The sequence below is a fragment of the Lacerta agilis genome, chromosome 6 (genome assembly GCF_009819535.1).
Source record: "Lacerta agilis isolate rLacAgi1 chromosome 6, rLacAgi1.pri, whole genome shotgun sequence".
In the NCBI taxonomy this organism is placed as follows: Eukaryota; Metazoa; Chordata; class Lepidosauria; order Squamata; family Lacertidae; genus Lacerta; species Lacerta agilis.
Genome location: NC_046317.1, coordinates 70,019,399 through 70,035,505, shown reverse-complemented (window position 1 = coordinate 70,035,505; position 16,107 = coordinate 70,019,399). Strand labels below are relative to the sequence as shown.

The 16,107-nt window shown below is 40.9% G+C and overlaps 1 protein-coding gene across 12 annotated transcripts in view; it reads left to right on the top strand.

Annotated features, from left to right (window-relative positions):
* Nucleotides 1–16,107, top strand: part of PTPRT (protein tyrosine phosphatase receptor type T) — a 582,389-nt gene that overhangs the window by 523,277 nt on the left and 43,005 nt on the right. For 7 of the 12 annotated variants that reach the window (XM_033153370.1, XM_033153368.1, XM_033153366.1 and 4 more), the window contains 3 exons: nt 1,758–1,835; nt 2,046–2,081; nt 15,323–15,510. In XM_033153370.1, coding sequence (XP_033009261.1) covers nt 1,758–1,835; nt 2,046–2,081; nt 15,323–15,510 — 302 coding nt within the window. The remainder of the gene's footprint in view (nt 1–1,757; nt 1,836–2,045; nt 2,082–15,322; nt 15,511–16,107) is intronic. The other 5 variants (XM_033153371.1, XM_033153364.1, XM_033153372.1 and 2 more) reach the window with 3 other exon arrangements.

The following is a 16,107-nucleotide window of genomic DNA, read 5'->3' as shown; positions in this document are numbered from 1 at the left end:
TACTCTGGAGATCTAGAAATTGCTTCTGAAATTACTTTGATGTATATTGGATTTTATCTACTTTTATATGGTATTATGGAACAATTATTTCTATTTTATCTATTGACATCTCTCTTTTTAATGTACTGTGGGTTTTTTGCATTAACTCATTTCCCGTCACAGTGAAGGTGAAGCCAAATTAATTGTAACAATGGAAACAAATGTGAAAGGACTGCAAACCACATTCTCTGAGATCAGAGTACCATAAATCCTTAAATATTGACTGACCCATGTAAAGCCAGCTTCCAAGACGTATTAAAATGTAAAAGTGTTGTATAAAGTGTTGCATATACTATGATTTTGACTTGATTAAAATGCTTGAAGATTGAAGGAAGACACCTTCAACCCAAAGACAGGGTGGGCTTCTTGTTTGAATCCCTGCCCCCCCCCAATTGTGGGGGAACCTCTCTTCATGTACAAAGCTAACACATACAAAGCTGAATTTGATCTCACCACCCCACATTTATATAAACACTCATATCAGCATTTTGCACTAGCTGAAATTTGTGAATTCTCTTCAAGGACAGTCCCACATAAAGCACATTACATCAGTCGATCCTTGAGGGTTTGGTGAAATAAATGTTCTTTTGGAAGCTGAATGTCCAACAGGGCTTCCACAGCTTCCGATTTGCTGCAGGAGCTTCCTACAGTCAATCAGAAACCGTGCTATGGAAGTTGAACGTATCGGAAGTTAATGGACTTCCGGAACAGATTTTGTTCGACTTACGAGATACAACTGTAATGTGCGCATATGTAGTTCCTGGAAATGGAATCAGTTGACATCAGGTATCAGCCAAGATGCAAGTAGGATGAGACAAAGTTGGCTTAAGAGAGGCTTGGAATATGATACTAAAACTGACTCATAAGGAGGGGAAGAAACTAGCTTGATTAACAGTGAAGAGGAGACTGTTGCAGCTATAGAGAACATTGATCACCAGGGATATCAGATTCCAATAACAACAGAAAAGGGAGCAGAAATTGCAAATGTTTGCTTATTCATCTCATGTACATCCCTACTGCCCACTCCAGTCTCAATATCCAGAAAAGTTAACTTCAAATTCTCACATAATTTCAAGCCAACTTGTGCTGTCAAGAACCATCTGTTTGAGGGTCAGGCTTCTGTTGTATTTGCTAATTTCCTTGCAATTTGTGATTTTTGTGTACATATTTAACATTCTTCACCCCGTCAACCCAAACCCCTGAACCTTTTAAATAGAGAACTCCCTAATTTTTATTTTGTAAATGCTGTGATACTGCAAATTGATAATACTGATAGACATGGCTGGAAGTCCACCTCCATTAACATGTTTTAGTCCAATGCAATTCAGATAACTTGTGTTGTTCTTGTGGGGTTCCAAACCTCAACTATTGATTTATTCTTCCATATTCTTATTCTGCAGTCTTCTCCAAATATATGTGTGGTGTTTGGGAAGGATGAACATATGTAGCTTAGCAGGAGTGCCCTGTATGTGTTATGTTGCTTGCCTCTGCTGTATATGAGCAGTTCTAGGGTTTTTGGCACCCATTTTATTTGTGTATCCCCCCCCCCAAATACCATCTATTGGTGGTATTAGAAGACTATGCTTGTTTCAGGCGGTTTAATTATGCCACATCCAGTAAATTAAATGCTACTCTGTTCTCTAAGGAGCTTTTCTCTCTGTTCTGTTATCTTTCTCTATACATTTCTAAAGCCTCTTCCTTATATCTTTCCTACCTAGCACCATCCTCTCCTTGTTCATTTTCTGTCCAAAGCAAAACCCTTCAGAGCAAATCTTTGTTGAATTCCTACTACTCAGGTACTTATGTAGACTTTATTCTTGATTGTGTGCTTTTGTGCCTTTCCCTGTAGATACATAAATATGGCAGTAAAGAACCGAGACTTTGGGATGTTGGAAACAGCTAACTTTGTGTTTTTATTTTATTTTCCACATTATTTTTCTCCTGTTGACCTTCTGTTGGGTTCCATTGATCCGTGTTCTGTGCGCAAATGGAATTTCATCTCAAAGTATCATCAGACACTGTTCCATCGACCACACTGTTAGGTAAGAGGACTGTTATGATGCACAATAGCCTGTTGATGAGAAAACACATCCATTCTATCTGAAAATGGCTCAATAGAATATTGGCAGACATATTCCAAAACTGTTGTTTGTTTGATGCGGTCCCCATTTTGGATGGTAAACATCTCCTCATCATCACCAAATTGTGTAACTGTGATTTTACCATATGCTCAGTATCAAAACTTTGCCACCTTATCAGTCTCATTCCTTCAAAGGCTATGATGCAGTCTCAAACGATAATTAAACACACATACATAATCTCCAAAACAGCATTGTGGGTATGCTGTTTGAAAGTTAAAGGATTAGAATTAAGCCCAAAGATGAATTTGAGGGACTTTGATTTGGAAGAAATTGTTAGGAACATTTGTTCTGACTTCTACCAATACAAAAAGAAAAAGAAAAAATCATGAAAATGTGGCTGTCTGCTAAGCCCCCGAATGAAGAACATTTAAATCACATAATGGAATTCATTTCTTTTTTATTGATTCCCCTTTCAATAAAAAAAGATTGGATTATTCCTTTACTTTCAATTCTTGTCATTCTGTTTTTCATTTTTTAAGATTAGATATTTGTATGCTTAGGGATAAAAGGCTTAAAAATATGTTTGTCATTTTTGCACACCTAGTAGAGCAAATAAAATAGGTCGCGCCTGCAAAGCTGATGCACAGATGTTGCATGTCTGAAGATAAAACCCAGGACTCCTGATTTGTATAAACAGAGCATTGATTTTTTTTTTTAAAAAAAAAATAATTTCCTCTATGGTGTATCAGAGAGCAGCACATTGAGTGGTTCCAGAGGCTGAGTACTGCTGTAGGCAGAAACATAACACAAGCAAGGTGCAACCATTTGTGCATTAAAAATAATCCAAGGGGTAGGGAAGTAAAGAAGGAAGGAAGGACCACAAGGGTAGGAGCCTCACAGAGACAGAGATTTGTGTGTGCATACATTGTCTGCATGCTGGAACCGTAGGATACTTGAGCAACTCCTCTGGAATATAAAGGACTTGGATATACACTTTAATTCACAGGAGTTAGCCTCATACCAGAGGAATTGGAGGTGGATGCAATTTTCACTGACCCCTCCTTTCCCTCAGTGGCCCTCCCTGTGGCCGTTGAAAACATGATCTGGAGATTTGTTTCTGTGGGCTATAGAAAGAAGGGGAAATCAGTGAAAATCACTGTCCCACATGCCCCAGAGGCGAACCTCCATTGAATCAATCACCAGTTATGATAGCTGTACTCTACCTCCACATTTGGAAGCGATAAAGCTTCTAAATACCAGTTTTTAGAAATGGGAGGGGGGGTTGCTCTTGTGTTCAGGTACTGTTTGAGGGTTTCACACAGATATCTGGTTGGCCACTGTGAGAACAGGATGCTGGACTACATGGGCCACTGGCCTGATCCAGTAGGTTCTTCTTTTGTTTCTATAATCCTGATTCTCCCCCTCAAATAGAAGGAGACTTGGAGGAGCAAGTCTGGATCCAACCCACAATGATTTTTTCTTGCCACACATGGCAAGGATTAAGAACATGCTTGCTCATAAACCACATTTTCTTGTGAAATCAGCCACAACTGGAAGCGGGGCCAACCTGATCTGAGCCAAACATGAACAAACCAAATGTCACAACATTCCTATTTTTTTTAAGGACTTCTCCCATTTTTATGTTTGTTTGATGATGTCAAACTGGAAGCTGGGAGGGTACCCTGTGCAGAATAGATCTACTAAATCCTTGAAAAAGAACAGTGGTTTGGAACACCTCTTGAGGAAAGTTGTACTTATCATGGGTGTGAAAATAGCTGAGTTCTGCTCCTAGCCCTCTGCAGGGTATGGTGTTTGGGGGCCCCAGATACCAATGTGTAGTTTCAAAGTGGGTTTTGAGTGGTCAATGGTTTATTAGTATCCACAAGACAAAATAATTATTGTATGAGGTAGGCAATAGATATTTTGAGCAAAAATTATTTCCTATCTCTGTTGATGGCTTACCTGATGGCAAACCTCCATCTGTAGCAACCTCTTAGCACAGCTCTTTGGACAGTGAAGATGGGAAGTCTTCCATCATTATGCCAAAGCTGCAGGAACAAACTTCTGTTTAAGGTCCAGGAGTGGACTAACAATCACAAGTTCCCTCTCAGGTCCGCTTCCCAGTCCAACCGCTGAAGGCCACTAGTGCTGTCATTTGGTTCCCACAAGTGACACTTTCTGTGGCCTCGGCAGGGCACCACTGTTATTTGTGAGCCACATGCTACTCATTCATTCATAAATATGTACCTGCCTCCCCCCAGGTTCCAGGCCCGTCTCCATTTATGTAGGACCCGGGACTTAAGTTTCTTTGCTTAAAGTTGAAGTCATTTATGAAATTCCAAGATCATGAAACTGGAATCTCTAAACCAGCAAATGTTATTCATTTAGAAAACATTGTGCATTATAGACAGCACACCATGGTATTGTATATTAACTCCACCATAGATGTTTGTGATGTTGCTTTTCCACACTCCATAGTCATGTTCCTGTTTCTTGACAATCTGTCCATAATTTTGTATGTGGCATAGTTATTTAATATATTGTAAACTTTTGGGAATTATCGGTATAACTGGAGATGGACTGAGCAGTGTAATTCTTTTTTTTATAAAGAATTTATTGGCATTTTTATAACAAAACATACACCCACACCCACACCTACAATTATACAATTATAAACAAATACAATTATAGAACAAATACAAATATTGCCAGGATTCTTCTTCTTGTTTATATACATTAAAAAAAAAAATTCTATTTCCGAATCTTGACGGTTAACTTCCCCCGCCTTTTCACCTTCGGTTTCATATCCATAATCTACTTTTTTAACAACTTCCCTCTAAAGATTAAACTCAATTAAAAAGAAAACAATCATCTTAATCATCTTAGTCTATATTGACTAATAATACACCATAATCATAACAAATTATTCTTATCAAATCTATACTAACTTCTTCTGTCCTTTATCCTGCTGCTAATACTATAAAATTTCAAATATCTCCTTTCTTATATAAAAAAAACCAAATAAAACTAACAATCTTCACCCTCCGATTTCAGAATATCATAACAGACCATTTAAATTTTAAACTTAATACTTCACCCTACTCCCCCTCTGTCCATTATCCTTCTCCGTCTATCACCGGAACCCATCTTCCAATTGTCCTCTTTTCCCATATGTCCACAGATCCAGGCACAGTTCGCAACAGACCTTGCATCGAGCTTCAGGGTACCCATCTCATCTTCTTTCGGCTGCTCCTCTTCTTTGTACCATTCTTCTTCTTTTTGTAAATATCTTAATTCTTTGTCCCTTACCCCCGAGCTCACACCTCGGGGTCTGGATATAGCAAATCCTACCGTCCCGGGGCTGCCACCCCCAAAGAACGGATCCTTTTCCCGGAGTCGCCCTGTCATTTCTCTCCATCCTTCAAACATCCCTTTCAGCTCTTTGCCAAGGTTTCCTTCCATCGTATCAAAGATTTGAAAAGCCTCCTCTGTGGGAAGTAAATTTTTTTTCATACTCCCACTCAAGACTTTCACTTTCCGATTAAGCAGCTCCAGCTTCAAAACAATAAGCCTTTGTTCATCCGTTAGTCCAGAGTTCAAAACAAGTTCAAACACAAAGTCCAGCATATTGAGAGAGGGGATGGATATCAAATTTCAGTTCCTATCTCTATGTTCTTCCTTTTATAGCAGTTATTTTCCACATCGATTCAGACTTTTCATCGCCATTTTTCCTGAAGCCAGAGCGCAAAGACCAAAACTTTAAACGGAGATATTTTCCGCAAACTTACTCCCCAAAGGGAGATTTTAACAGCCTCATTTATCAAAGTTCGAATACTTTGTAGCCAATTTTGTAGCAGCAGTCACTTAAGCTGGTTAATTTCTTTCCCCCGAAGGGAGGGAGGCAGGCTTCCTTTCCACTTCCCCCCGGATCGTCCGAAAAGCATAAAATCTAATCCAATCAAATACTCACGACCACCGGGTTTCTTTAATTCCAAAAATCACAGGTAGAACTTTGACGCTCGTCACGGGGGTGACCGCCGCATTTACATCCCGGTTGGGGCATGTCCCCTATAGCCCGGCTCCGTTGTCCCTTCACCCCCACTCCCCCCTTACAGGGGGAGCGAGGGAAGGGTTCGGAGCACTAATGGGCACAGCCGGGGAGCCCAGGGTGCGGGACGCTCTTCCCGCACCCCACCGGAGCCCCGCTTTGCGGTAGCGGGGCTCCAACCCCCGGGACGGACTGGGTCGCCTCGCAGCCGAGGCAACCAACGACCGCTCCGCGATGGCGTCGCCGCCGGAAGTCTGAGCAGTGTAATTCTGTCCCATTTCAGTTTCACTAACACTTTGTCATAGGCCCATTCAGGTCCCATTTTGTGCAGAATATTTTGAAAGAACACATGAAAAGTTTGCATTTAAATTATACTCATATTGTACAAATTTATGTGCAATTTTCATGTGATATAAGCACATTTCCCACATATATTTTTCAAAAAAAAAATTCACTGCTTTGTTTTTGACAAACAATCAAAATGAGAATGGTTTTTGGTTCCATTCTAGAGAGAATATGCAAAGCAATTGATAAAGATGGATGAACTCTTTCTTGTTTACATTTGATTCAACCTAAATGATGAAAGTGCTTTCCTTCCTTAAAAAAAAGCTCAACAACGTTGACCTGAACCCCCAAAAGGGGGGGTAGATCACTGCCAGTTTTTAATTCTGTGAGTAGATCACAGTCTCTTGGGAGTTGGCCACCCCTGAAATAGATCTAGGATAATTTCCTGGGCCAAAGTAGGTCTTGGAAAATGACCTCCATCCATACCAACCTTTGGGGTTCCCAAAACACCATCACTGTCAGGCTCCTGTTTCCCATAACATATTTTTCCCCTGTCTAATTACTTACCTGGCCAGTGGTGGTGAGATTAGTGACAGCATGAGAGAAGGAAGCCAATCCACCTCTTTCCCATGTCAGCCTGTCACCAGCAGTTGTGGAGTAGCAGCAATTGCACGTGAGTAGTGAGAGGATCGAGTACCCCTTCCTGCTTTCTTACTATTGCACTGATGGCTCATTGGATTTGTTGTCTTCCCAAGGGCTATGGCAGTGGCAATGGAAGACAGAATGCAAGGTCCACAACACATTTCCTTGAGGCCCACTTCCTTGCAGTGTGGCACAGTGAAATAGAGAAAGCATGGAAGGAACAAACCACTGTCCTTTTCTCATTCTGCCAACCTAGCAGTTCGAAAGTGCAAGTAGATAAATGGGTGCCACTGCAGTGGGAAGCTAAAAGGCATTTCCATGCATTCTGGCACTTGTCACAGTCCTCCGTGTGCCAGTAGTGGTTTAGTCATGACCTGGAAAGCTGTCTGCGCACAAACGCCAGCTCCCTTTGTCTGAAAAGTGAGATGAGCGCCACACCCCATAGTTGCCTTTGACTGGACGCAACCACCTAGGGGTCCTTTACCATTTTACCTTTACCCTGCCTCATCCTCCCTCAATGCTGCTGGCCAGGTAGTTAAATAGAAGATAGAATTGTGCTTTTCAGAGTGGGGAATTGGCAGATGAGGTTGGCAGGGCAGTCAGAACTTTTCTGGCTTGATTTTAATCCAAGATGCAGGTGGAGAGAAGGTGCCTTGTAAAACTCCTCTCTCCTTGGGATGTGAACATTTATGTGTTCCCAAGGTTCTCTTCTGTGGCACCACCTTCGGAGAACTTCACTTGAAGTTCTACTCATAAATTCAAAATGGGTTTTATTTATTTATTTTAAAAAGTGGAAGTTTAAAAACTGACAACTCAATCTATGATACATTAGCTGCCATGCTGCAGTCTATTCCAGAGTTTCTGCAGGGACATGATCCTTGCTTCATCTGCGATGAAAAAAATCCACCGAGATGTCAAGGCAAAGTGATTGATGAACCACTTTAACAATATTTCACTATACAATTTTGACTCATTTTGAGGAATTTAGTAGATAATGATGGGTATGATACAAGGGAAGTCCTGCAAAGGGGGGGGAGTAGGGCAAAATTGGTATTTATTTATTAATTTATAATAATTTATAATAAAATTTATAATAAAAGGGTGGCCTATTTATAGTTTTCAGATATTCATACAATGCCAGAAATGAGAGAGATGGACCAGTTGATTACCATAGCCAAAATGGATATGACAGAAAGCAGGGAGTTAATTACATAGGCTATACTATTATGGGGGGGGGGGGGTGTCTCACTATAAGAATTCATCAGTGGAACAAGTTTCTGAAGTAAACTATGGATTCTCTTCCACTCGAACTTTCAAGACAAGTTTTGACATTGAATAGACAATCTGTTTTTAGTTGTTTTTTTAAGGAATATACATATTCATGCAGAAAAGACATACTTTGAATGGAGAAATATAAATAATATTTTGGTATGAACTGCTTTCATTTTAAAATAGCCATCCAAAATAATATATTAAGACATTACTTACATCTTAAAATTACATCTTAAAATTCTCCACCCCATTTGTGAGCAGGGAAACTGAAGGTACCATTTAACTGAAATTCTCCGTGTGTGTGTGTGTGTGTGTGTGTGTGGAGATACCTTAGCCTACAGTTTCTTGTAGTTGGGACTTACCATTTGAAGTGGCAATAGTACAGCTTCTTTGCTCTTGCCATTGTCAGTGGCAGCAGCAACATCTGTGTTGACAGACTGGCCTCCATTTTGCATCACCCCCAATGCAAATGACATTCTGGGGCAGTGTGAGGAGAAAATGGTATCTGCCACATGCACACACATGAAGGTTGAGACTAATCAGATAATATTCTGCAAAGTTGCCTTCTTTTTCTAGGGGGGCGGGGTTTGGGAATTTTCTGAGAAATGTCAGTCCGGCTAAATAATTCTTACTTTGCTCCTAGGAGTAGGGTCCAATGATTTTCTACTTAGGTTGATGACTCAACATTTTATCATTGGCACCAGATCCCCACAGGGTATAGGTGTTGTACCCATGCCTATGTTCACACTATTAAAATGATTGCCAGCAAAGTTCCCCTCTTTTGTTAGCATAGAAAGTGATCATGTTTTGTAAGTTAAAAATAGTTTACTTACAAACGCTTCAAAGGTCAGGCTCATGTGCTTTTCCATAAAGCAGCAATAAAAGACAGGCAGTAATACTAAGGTTGCAATATGTTAAGAGTTTCTAAATTACTTATATAGAAATACAAAGATTGTTTGCTTATGCTTGGAGCATCCACCTTAGACTTCCTTACTGGTAGGGTTCACAGGGTGGAAGCATGGAAAGTGGTAGTTTGGTAGCCCTTCCTCCCAAGGTGAGGACCTAGCTAAGCCTGGCAGGACAGCTTACTCTATGGTCTTAACCCCTTCATGCATTAATTAGAGTTAAGCACGTTGATTATATGATGCTGGAATGGCATATAGTTTCTTTCTCTGACCAGCAGTCTCAGTGTCAGAAGCTAATGGTTGAGCCACTGGGCTTTTTGTAAGAACCCTGAAGTGCCTGGCACACATTTTTAAAAGCACATGCTTAGTTGTGTTCAGTCAGTAGTATGATAGTTTTTCACTTTGGGCCATGTTTATGTTATATTAGCATTCACCTTGAAACAAGTCATTTGTCACATCATAACCTAGACGCACATGAAAACAAATAAAACCTGTAAGCCAATTTTGCAAGTGTTTCCATTACCACTGGGGTAATGCAGAGAGTGATATTAGCCATTCTGGAGCCATCCTTAGGAGATGTCAAATAAATGACAACCCTTTACTCCAGGAAAGTGAGATTGGATGTGTGTGTAATTAAATCCATTGCAGACACCAGCCCAAAAATAATTTATTTTGTGCAAAGGATGTCTTATCATGTTACACACTTGCCAAGGCTAACCGAATAAAAATATAAATGGATATGATAGCCTTATCGTGTCAAAATCAGAGAGTCTGTGGATATTAAAGGAAGAGTTTTGAAACAAAACTTTGTTTTTTTGTATTCAGGGCACACTCCATTGTGGTAGTGCTTGAGATGTTTCCAACAGAGCTTGGCCTTATCATTGACAGGCTTCTTCTCCCCCACCCTCCCATCCTATTCTCATTTTACCAGATTAGTAGTATGGATAGAAGAAAGAAATATCTAGGTTCTTTTATTCCCTGCTAACTGTGCTGGTTTCCCCCTCCATTATATTGTGATCTGTGAAGCAATATAAAAACTGCTTGAAACAGTAAATGATTAAATATGATGGGAAGATCAAGATATATGTTAGTGTGTTTTGCATCAGGAATAGCTAATCCCCCTTTTGAGGACCCTGATCTGGCCCACCAAGCAAATTTTCATGGCCCCCTAAGACACCTCTGATTTTGGCAGCAGAAGTGGAAAGGGGAGAGAAATAATTAAATAATAATAATAATAATAATAATAATAGTAATAATAATAATAATAATAATAATAATAATAATAATAATAATAATAATTTTCCATCCTTCCTTCCTTGCAAAGGAACCAGGGCGTCAAACACACAAACATCTCAAAAAATTCCAATACAGATGCAGACTGGGAAAGATCTCTACAGAAAAGACTTTCTCGAAGAGGAAGGTCTTCACCTTTCCAATATTTAGCACCATTCCAATATTTACCAGGAGGATAGGTGCTAACAAATTAAAGGCCTGATTTCCATATAGTGCAAAATGGGCCCCCTGATAAGATGGCATTTGCAGGAGGCCCTCACCTGCTGAGTGCACTGATCAGTTGGGTATATACGACAACACTAGGGCGGGATGTAAATTGCCCCCTCTCTGCTCATCCAATTGATAATTTGATGAGCAGAAAGGGGGAGACATCTGATTTGTTGGATGAGCTGTGGAGGCGTGGCTGCCTGCCTGTGTATTTATGCTGGTCACACCCATAACAAGTATGGGCCCCTTTGGGCGTTGGCCAAGGTTGAAAAAAGGGCCTCAGGCCAAAAAAGGTTGGCTAATCCTGTTTTGCATTATTGCTCATATTACAGCACCTTGCTGTTTGCCTCTGTCTATCTTGGGAGACAATGGAAGTGTTTGCCTTTGGTAGTAAGGTCAAACCATTGGAAAGTTTCAGTGCCTGATGTGACTGTAGAGACTGATATGGTAGAGACATGTTTTATTGCAGGTGAGGCAGATGAAGGTGTCCAGTTTCACTGTTAGCAGGTGCACTATGGTGTTTCTTCTCTCTGCACTCCTCCTCTTCCTCTGGTCACTGCTGCAGATACACTGACTGTCAGCACACGTCTCCTGTATTGAATACATATAATTAAGAAATAGACAGCACATTGCTTTTATGGATCAACCCTATGGTCTGCTGTGCAACTAAAAAAGCTAATTGGATTTGGTGTAATCGCTGATGCACAAGTGCAGTACTGCATTGTATAAGAAGAACAATGTTCTTGCATTGATGTGACTCAGTGCGGTTCTCGTGCACCATAAAAGGTGCTGAAGGAATCGTATGGGAGTGGGGTGGGGTGGGGATGGCTGAGCAGGGCCAGCCCAAGACACGTTGGCACCTGAAGCAAACCATAAAATGGCGCCTCCCATCCCTGCCAGGGAAGAAGGGGTGAGTGAAGATCTAAATCAGAAACAAAGTGGGGGGGGGATAAAGATCTACATTGGGATCTGCTGCCGCTGTGGAACCTGCCTCCTTCCACATACATGCGCATCTCAAGGGAATGCACAAACTGCAATAAAAATGGCCTCAAAAAGAACAGTTTAAAACAACATCCAAAATAACAGCAGATTCAGTTTATATATATATATATATATTTTTAAAAAAACCAACTAGACACCCAATACAGAAATCTATTCATCCATCTGAGAAGGCTTTTTAGAACCAAAATGTCTTCAGTAGTTTTTCAAAAACTGCAGATAGGGGCACCTGTTGTATCTGAACAAGAATGCTGTTCCAGAGAGCAGGGGCAGCCACATGAAAAGTCCTACACCCAGTTACTGTGGCTTCTGAGATCTAAAGTGATAGACCATAAATTTTTATCTGCAGAGGCTGTTCTTCTTAATGATTATCCTAGATTAGAAATAATAACTTCTTCAGTTAGATATTGAATAGTTCGTACAGGTATTGTAATCAGCACTTCTAAAATGTCCAACTAGAATGTATCATTAGTCTTGGTGGCATTCAGTCTGAGACCATGATTAGACATATTGCGAGCAGCATGTTTCTCGCACATGCAGAATATTTTAATACCAATCTCATTTTGCAGTTTGTCTATGGGGAAATATCTTTTTTTCTGCTCTTTCTTTTACAAAGAGAGGGGGGAGAGGGGGAGGGAGAGGGAGAGGGAGAATCAGGATCTGGCCATGATATCAGATGATGTCCATTTTGTGTTGTCACCAAAAATATGGTTTGTGGATACTTCAAGGAGTTGGGGGGAAAGAATACAAACTCTTTTATCTCTTCCCTCTGTTGCTTTCGGATGAGTTTAGAACTTCTATTTCCACTTCACTAGCAAACTTGGCTTGGTGACAGCTATGTCTTATGAATTAATGGAATAGAGTATAGTTGATTACTTCACAGGAACCACAATCACATCCAGTATGACATTCTCAAGTGGTAGAGCAGTGAACAAGCGTGTCTGAAAGTTACAATATACAGTAGGGTTTAGAAAGAATCAGGGATTTGTTTGGAGGACCAGTAAGTAAGTTTGAGCTGTGATGTATCTTAGGCTGGTGATGGCCAGCCCCTTCCTTATGGTATAATCAGATGGAGGGCTGGATCAAAACTTAGCCATCCACAAATGGGTGCCTTTGATCTATGGAAGGCATTTGATCCAGATGATGGATCCTGCAGGTGGAAAGGAGGTTACTTTTTGCAAATTTCCTGCTACTCTAAAGCCTCCCCTTTTCAAAAGTATTCCCCAATACTCCAGTCCAGAACAAGTGGTTTTTTTTTTGTTTTTTTTTATGGCTCAAGTGGGCTACAGGCAGATTTGACTAAAGTCACCTTCCCATTTTCCACCAGCTGGAATATCCCCTGAGTGGAATTCCATTCAACAAATGGACTTACAAGAGACACCAAAGTCTAGTTCCAAGTTCCTATCTCCTGTTGGGTAGGATTCACCTAACAAACCTCATCAGTGAAAGACCCTTTCTTCTCTCTGCATGCTCTCCACCCCCACTGAAATTGACTATGGGCTGGGGTGAGGGATAATAAGACCCCTCCAGAACAGTGCATGGGGAAAGGAGAAGAGGTGTCGTTCCATCTGGGAAGCTGATATGCTTGTGAGAAATGAACATGCCTCATAAAGCAATATTGAATTCCGCCCCTTCTTCCTGTACCATAAACCCCCACTGCCATATACTTCAGCTGTTAGCCTCCTTTTCCAGTTCTATAGTTGGAAGTATATCAAAAACAACAAAAAATAAAGCCCAGAATAGAATTCATTCTGAATATAGAAAATAATGATTACACCTGAATATGCTGAGCTGAGTAGCTTTGAGTTTAACTTTATGACAAACCCAAAGGCCTGAGTGTGCTTTTATAGGCCAGGCCAGCTCATTACTTTTTGTTTTGTTTCTTTGGTTATGACTCCCTCTTGGAATGGAAACTTGTAATGTTTTTAAACTGAGGCTGATAGAAGATTAGGGTCCTTGGAGAATTCAGTTGTGAAACTGGGTTTGGATTCAACCTAATGATAGCAAATTAAGCAGATTATGCAGCCTATTGCAAGTAGTCCACCATTCTTTAAGAAAATGGCACCATTCTCTATTTCAAAGGGTTAATGGGGAACAGTAAAGATGCATTGGGAAAGTAAATTCAGCCCGGAGAACTAATAAGCCTTGAAAATACCCTCTGTTCAGAGTCCTCACATTATCATTAGTAACGGCATTAGGCGGGTTATTGTATAAATAAATGCTTAGCTTTGCTGTCTGGCTTCCCCCTAACACAAAAAAATGGCTTTCTGCATGCTAGTGAATATTTATGTTTCATGTCTAATTAATATGCTTACATTGATGAAATTTTGAACTTTGTGTTAATACTCAGTGCTGTATTCTATAGATGCAGTTTTCTTCATCAGGAGTTGCCGGGACTTTGGGGACAAAAAATAAAATAAAAATCAATCTATTTTCCATTTTCAGTATTGGGAGGAGAACCTGTAGGGAAACTGCCGTGCTGCGTCCGTCAAATTTAAAGTCTGCTTCCTTCCTCCCTGGCAGCTGCAGTAAACTGAAATTAAAAAATCACGAAGAAACATAGGTGTCTCCTCCACATCATGTTTAGTGTGACCCAAAAGCCCTGCCCCCATCATTATGTCGTACTTCATCTTCCTTAACTTCCCAATAAAGTGCAGAATACATTCCAGTACATGCAAAGTTTGAGAACTAGTACAGCATAAAGCACTCCTGAACCACCCCTTAAAGGGCTGTTTAATTCAGGGTGGGGAAATTCTGATCCTCTGGAGGTTGCTGGACTACAAAGACTATAATCCTTGTCCATTGGCCAAACTGGCAAAGGCTGAAGGGAATTGTAGTTCAGCTGGAGTTTCCATCTCTGATCTAATGCTAAAGCAGTACAGATGAGCAACAAAGAGAATTTGCACACATACAGCCCCTGCCTTCTAGCTCTCTTGCTAGGGTTCCCATCTCTTATTCTGAAGCAGAACCTGTTGCTTTCACATGTCCAAGGCATGGAACCATTGCATAACAGAGCATTTCAGGTTTTACTGCCATGATACTGCACCTGTCTGTTCTTCATGCTCTCCTTCCTGCCCACCTACTGAAAAGTGGCATTGGAGTCCTGCTTGGTTCGCCTAGCAAGGGATAAAGGTAGGAGAACTGACCAGAGCCAGAATATGCCCTTTCTGTATAGTCTTTCTGCCCTCAAGCTGCAAAAGCAACAAGCAGGGCAAGAGATGGGGACCTTATCAAATGTGATTAGGTAGCATGAAAGAGATTCCAATTTCTGGTGTAACGTGCATCAAATAACCATATTTCCTCCTCCTGTTGTTGTCACTGTTTGGTAATTTGCTGCTTCTGTGTTTTCTTCATTTCCTGTCATACAAAATCCAGTGTGTGTGTGTGGATTAGCTTTTTTGGGGGGGATGGCTCTGGGCAGGTACAGTTTTGCTACTGTGCTTCATTTCAGCCATGGGAGGGAGGGGAATTAACCTCGGGGTGGAAGACAACAAATAAATAACAGCTGGGTGAAAGTTTGTTTTGCCTCCCTTTTTTTTTAAAAAAAACAGACAGTAGCCATGGGGAGATGACTCAGCCGACACTGACAATCCAGACCCATCCCTATCGAAGCTGCGACCCAGTGGAAATGTCCTACCCCAGGGGACAGTTCCAGCCAGCAATCCGAGTGGCCGACTTGTTGCAGCACATCACTCAGATGAAACGGGGACAGGGCTATGGCTTCAAAGAGGAGTATGAGGTGAGAGCAACATTCACTCACTTGAATACCGAGCTAAAGAATGAAAATTAAGGCTATTGTCAAATCAGAACAAGTGCTCTTCAGAAGCTTTTTGATAGCTTAAGTGGCTTATTTTATATTCTAACCAGAATTCCTTTCCCCTATTTGCTCCTGAATCCTTGTCTCGGGTCCTCTTTCTGTTATATGCAGTGGCCGTCATCCTAGATGTTTCTGCCCCAGTCCACTGATGTGGGGAAACGGCTTGGCTTTTACCATAAAGCCTTCCTGGTAGCCCCACTTATGCAAAAGGATGTGGCAAAGCTTTCTCTTTTCATTGAAACTCTCACACAGCATAGCATACATGGAGCTCTGGGTTAGGGACCATGGTGCTAGCCACCTGATCTCTTGTATAAATTCCACCAAACCATAATATGGCATAGTATAGGTGCAAACCAAAGACTCACTGTTTTGAATCTATTGTTAAGAAAAAGAGTTTGGATTTGATATCACGTTTTATCACTACCCGAAGGAGTCTCAAAGAGGCTAACATTCTCCTTCCCCTTCCTCCCCCACAACAAACACTCTGTGAGGTGAGTGGGGCTGAGAGACTTCAAAGAG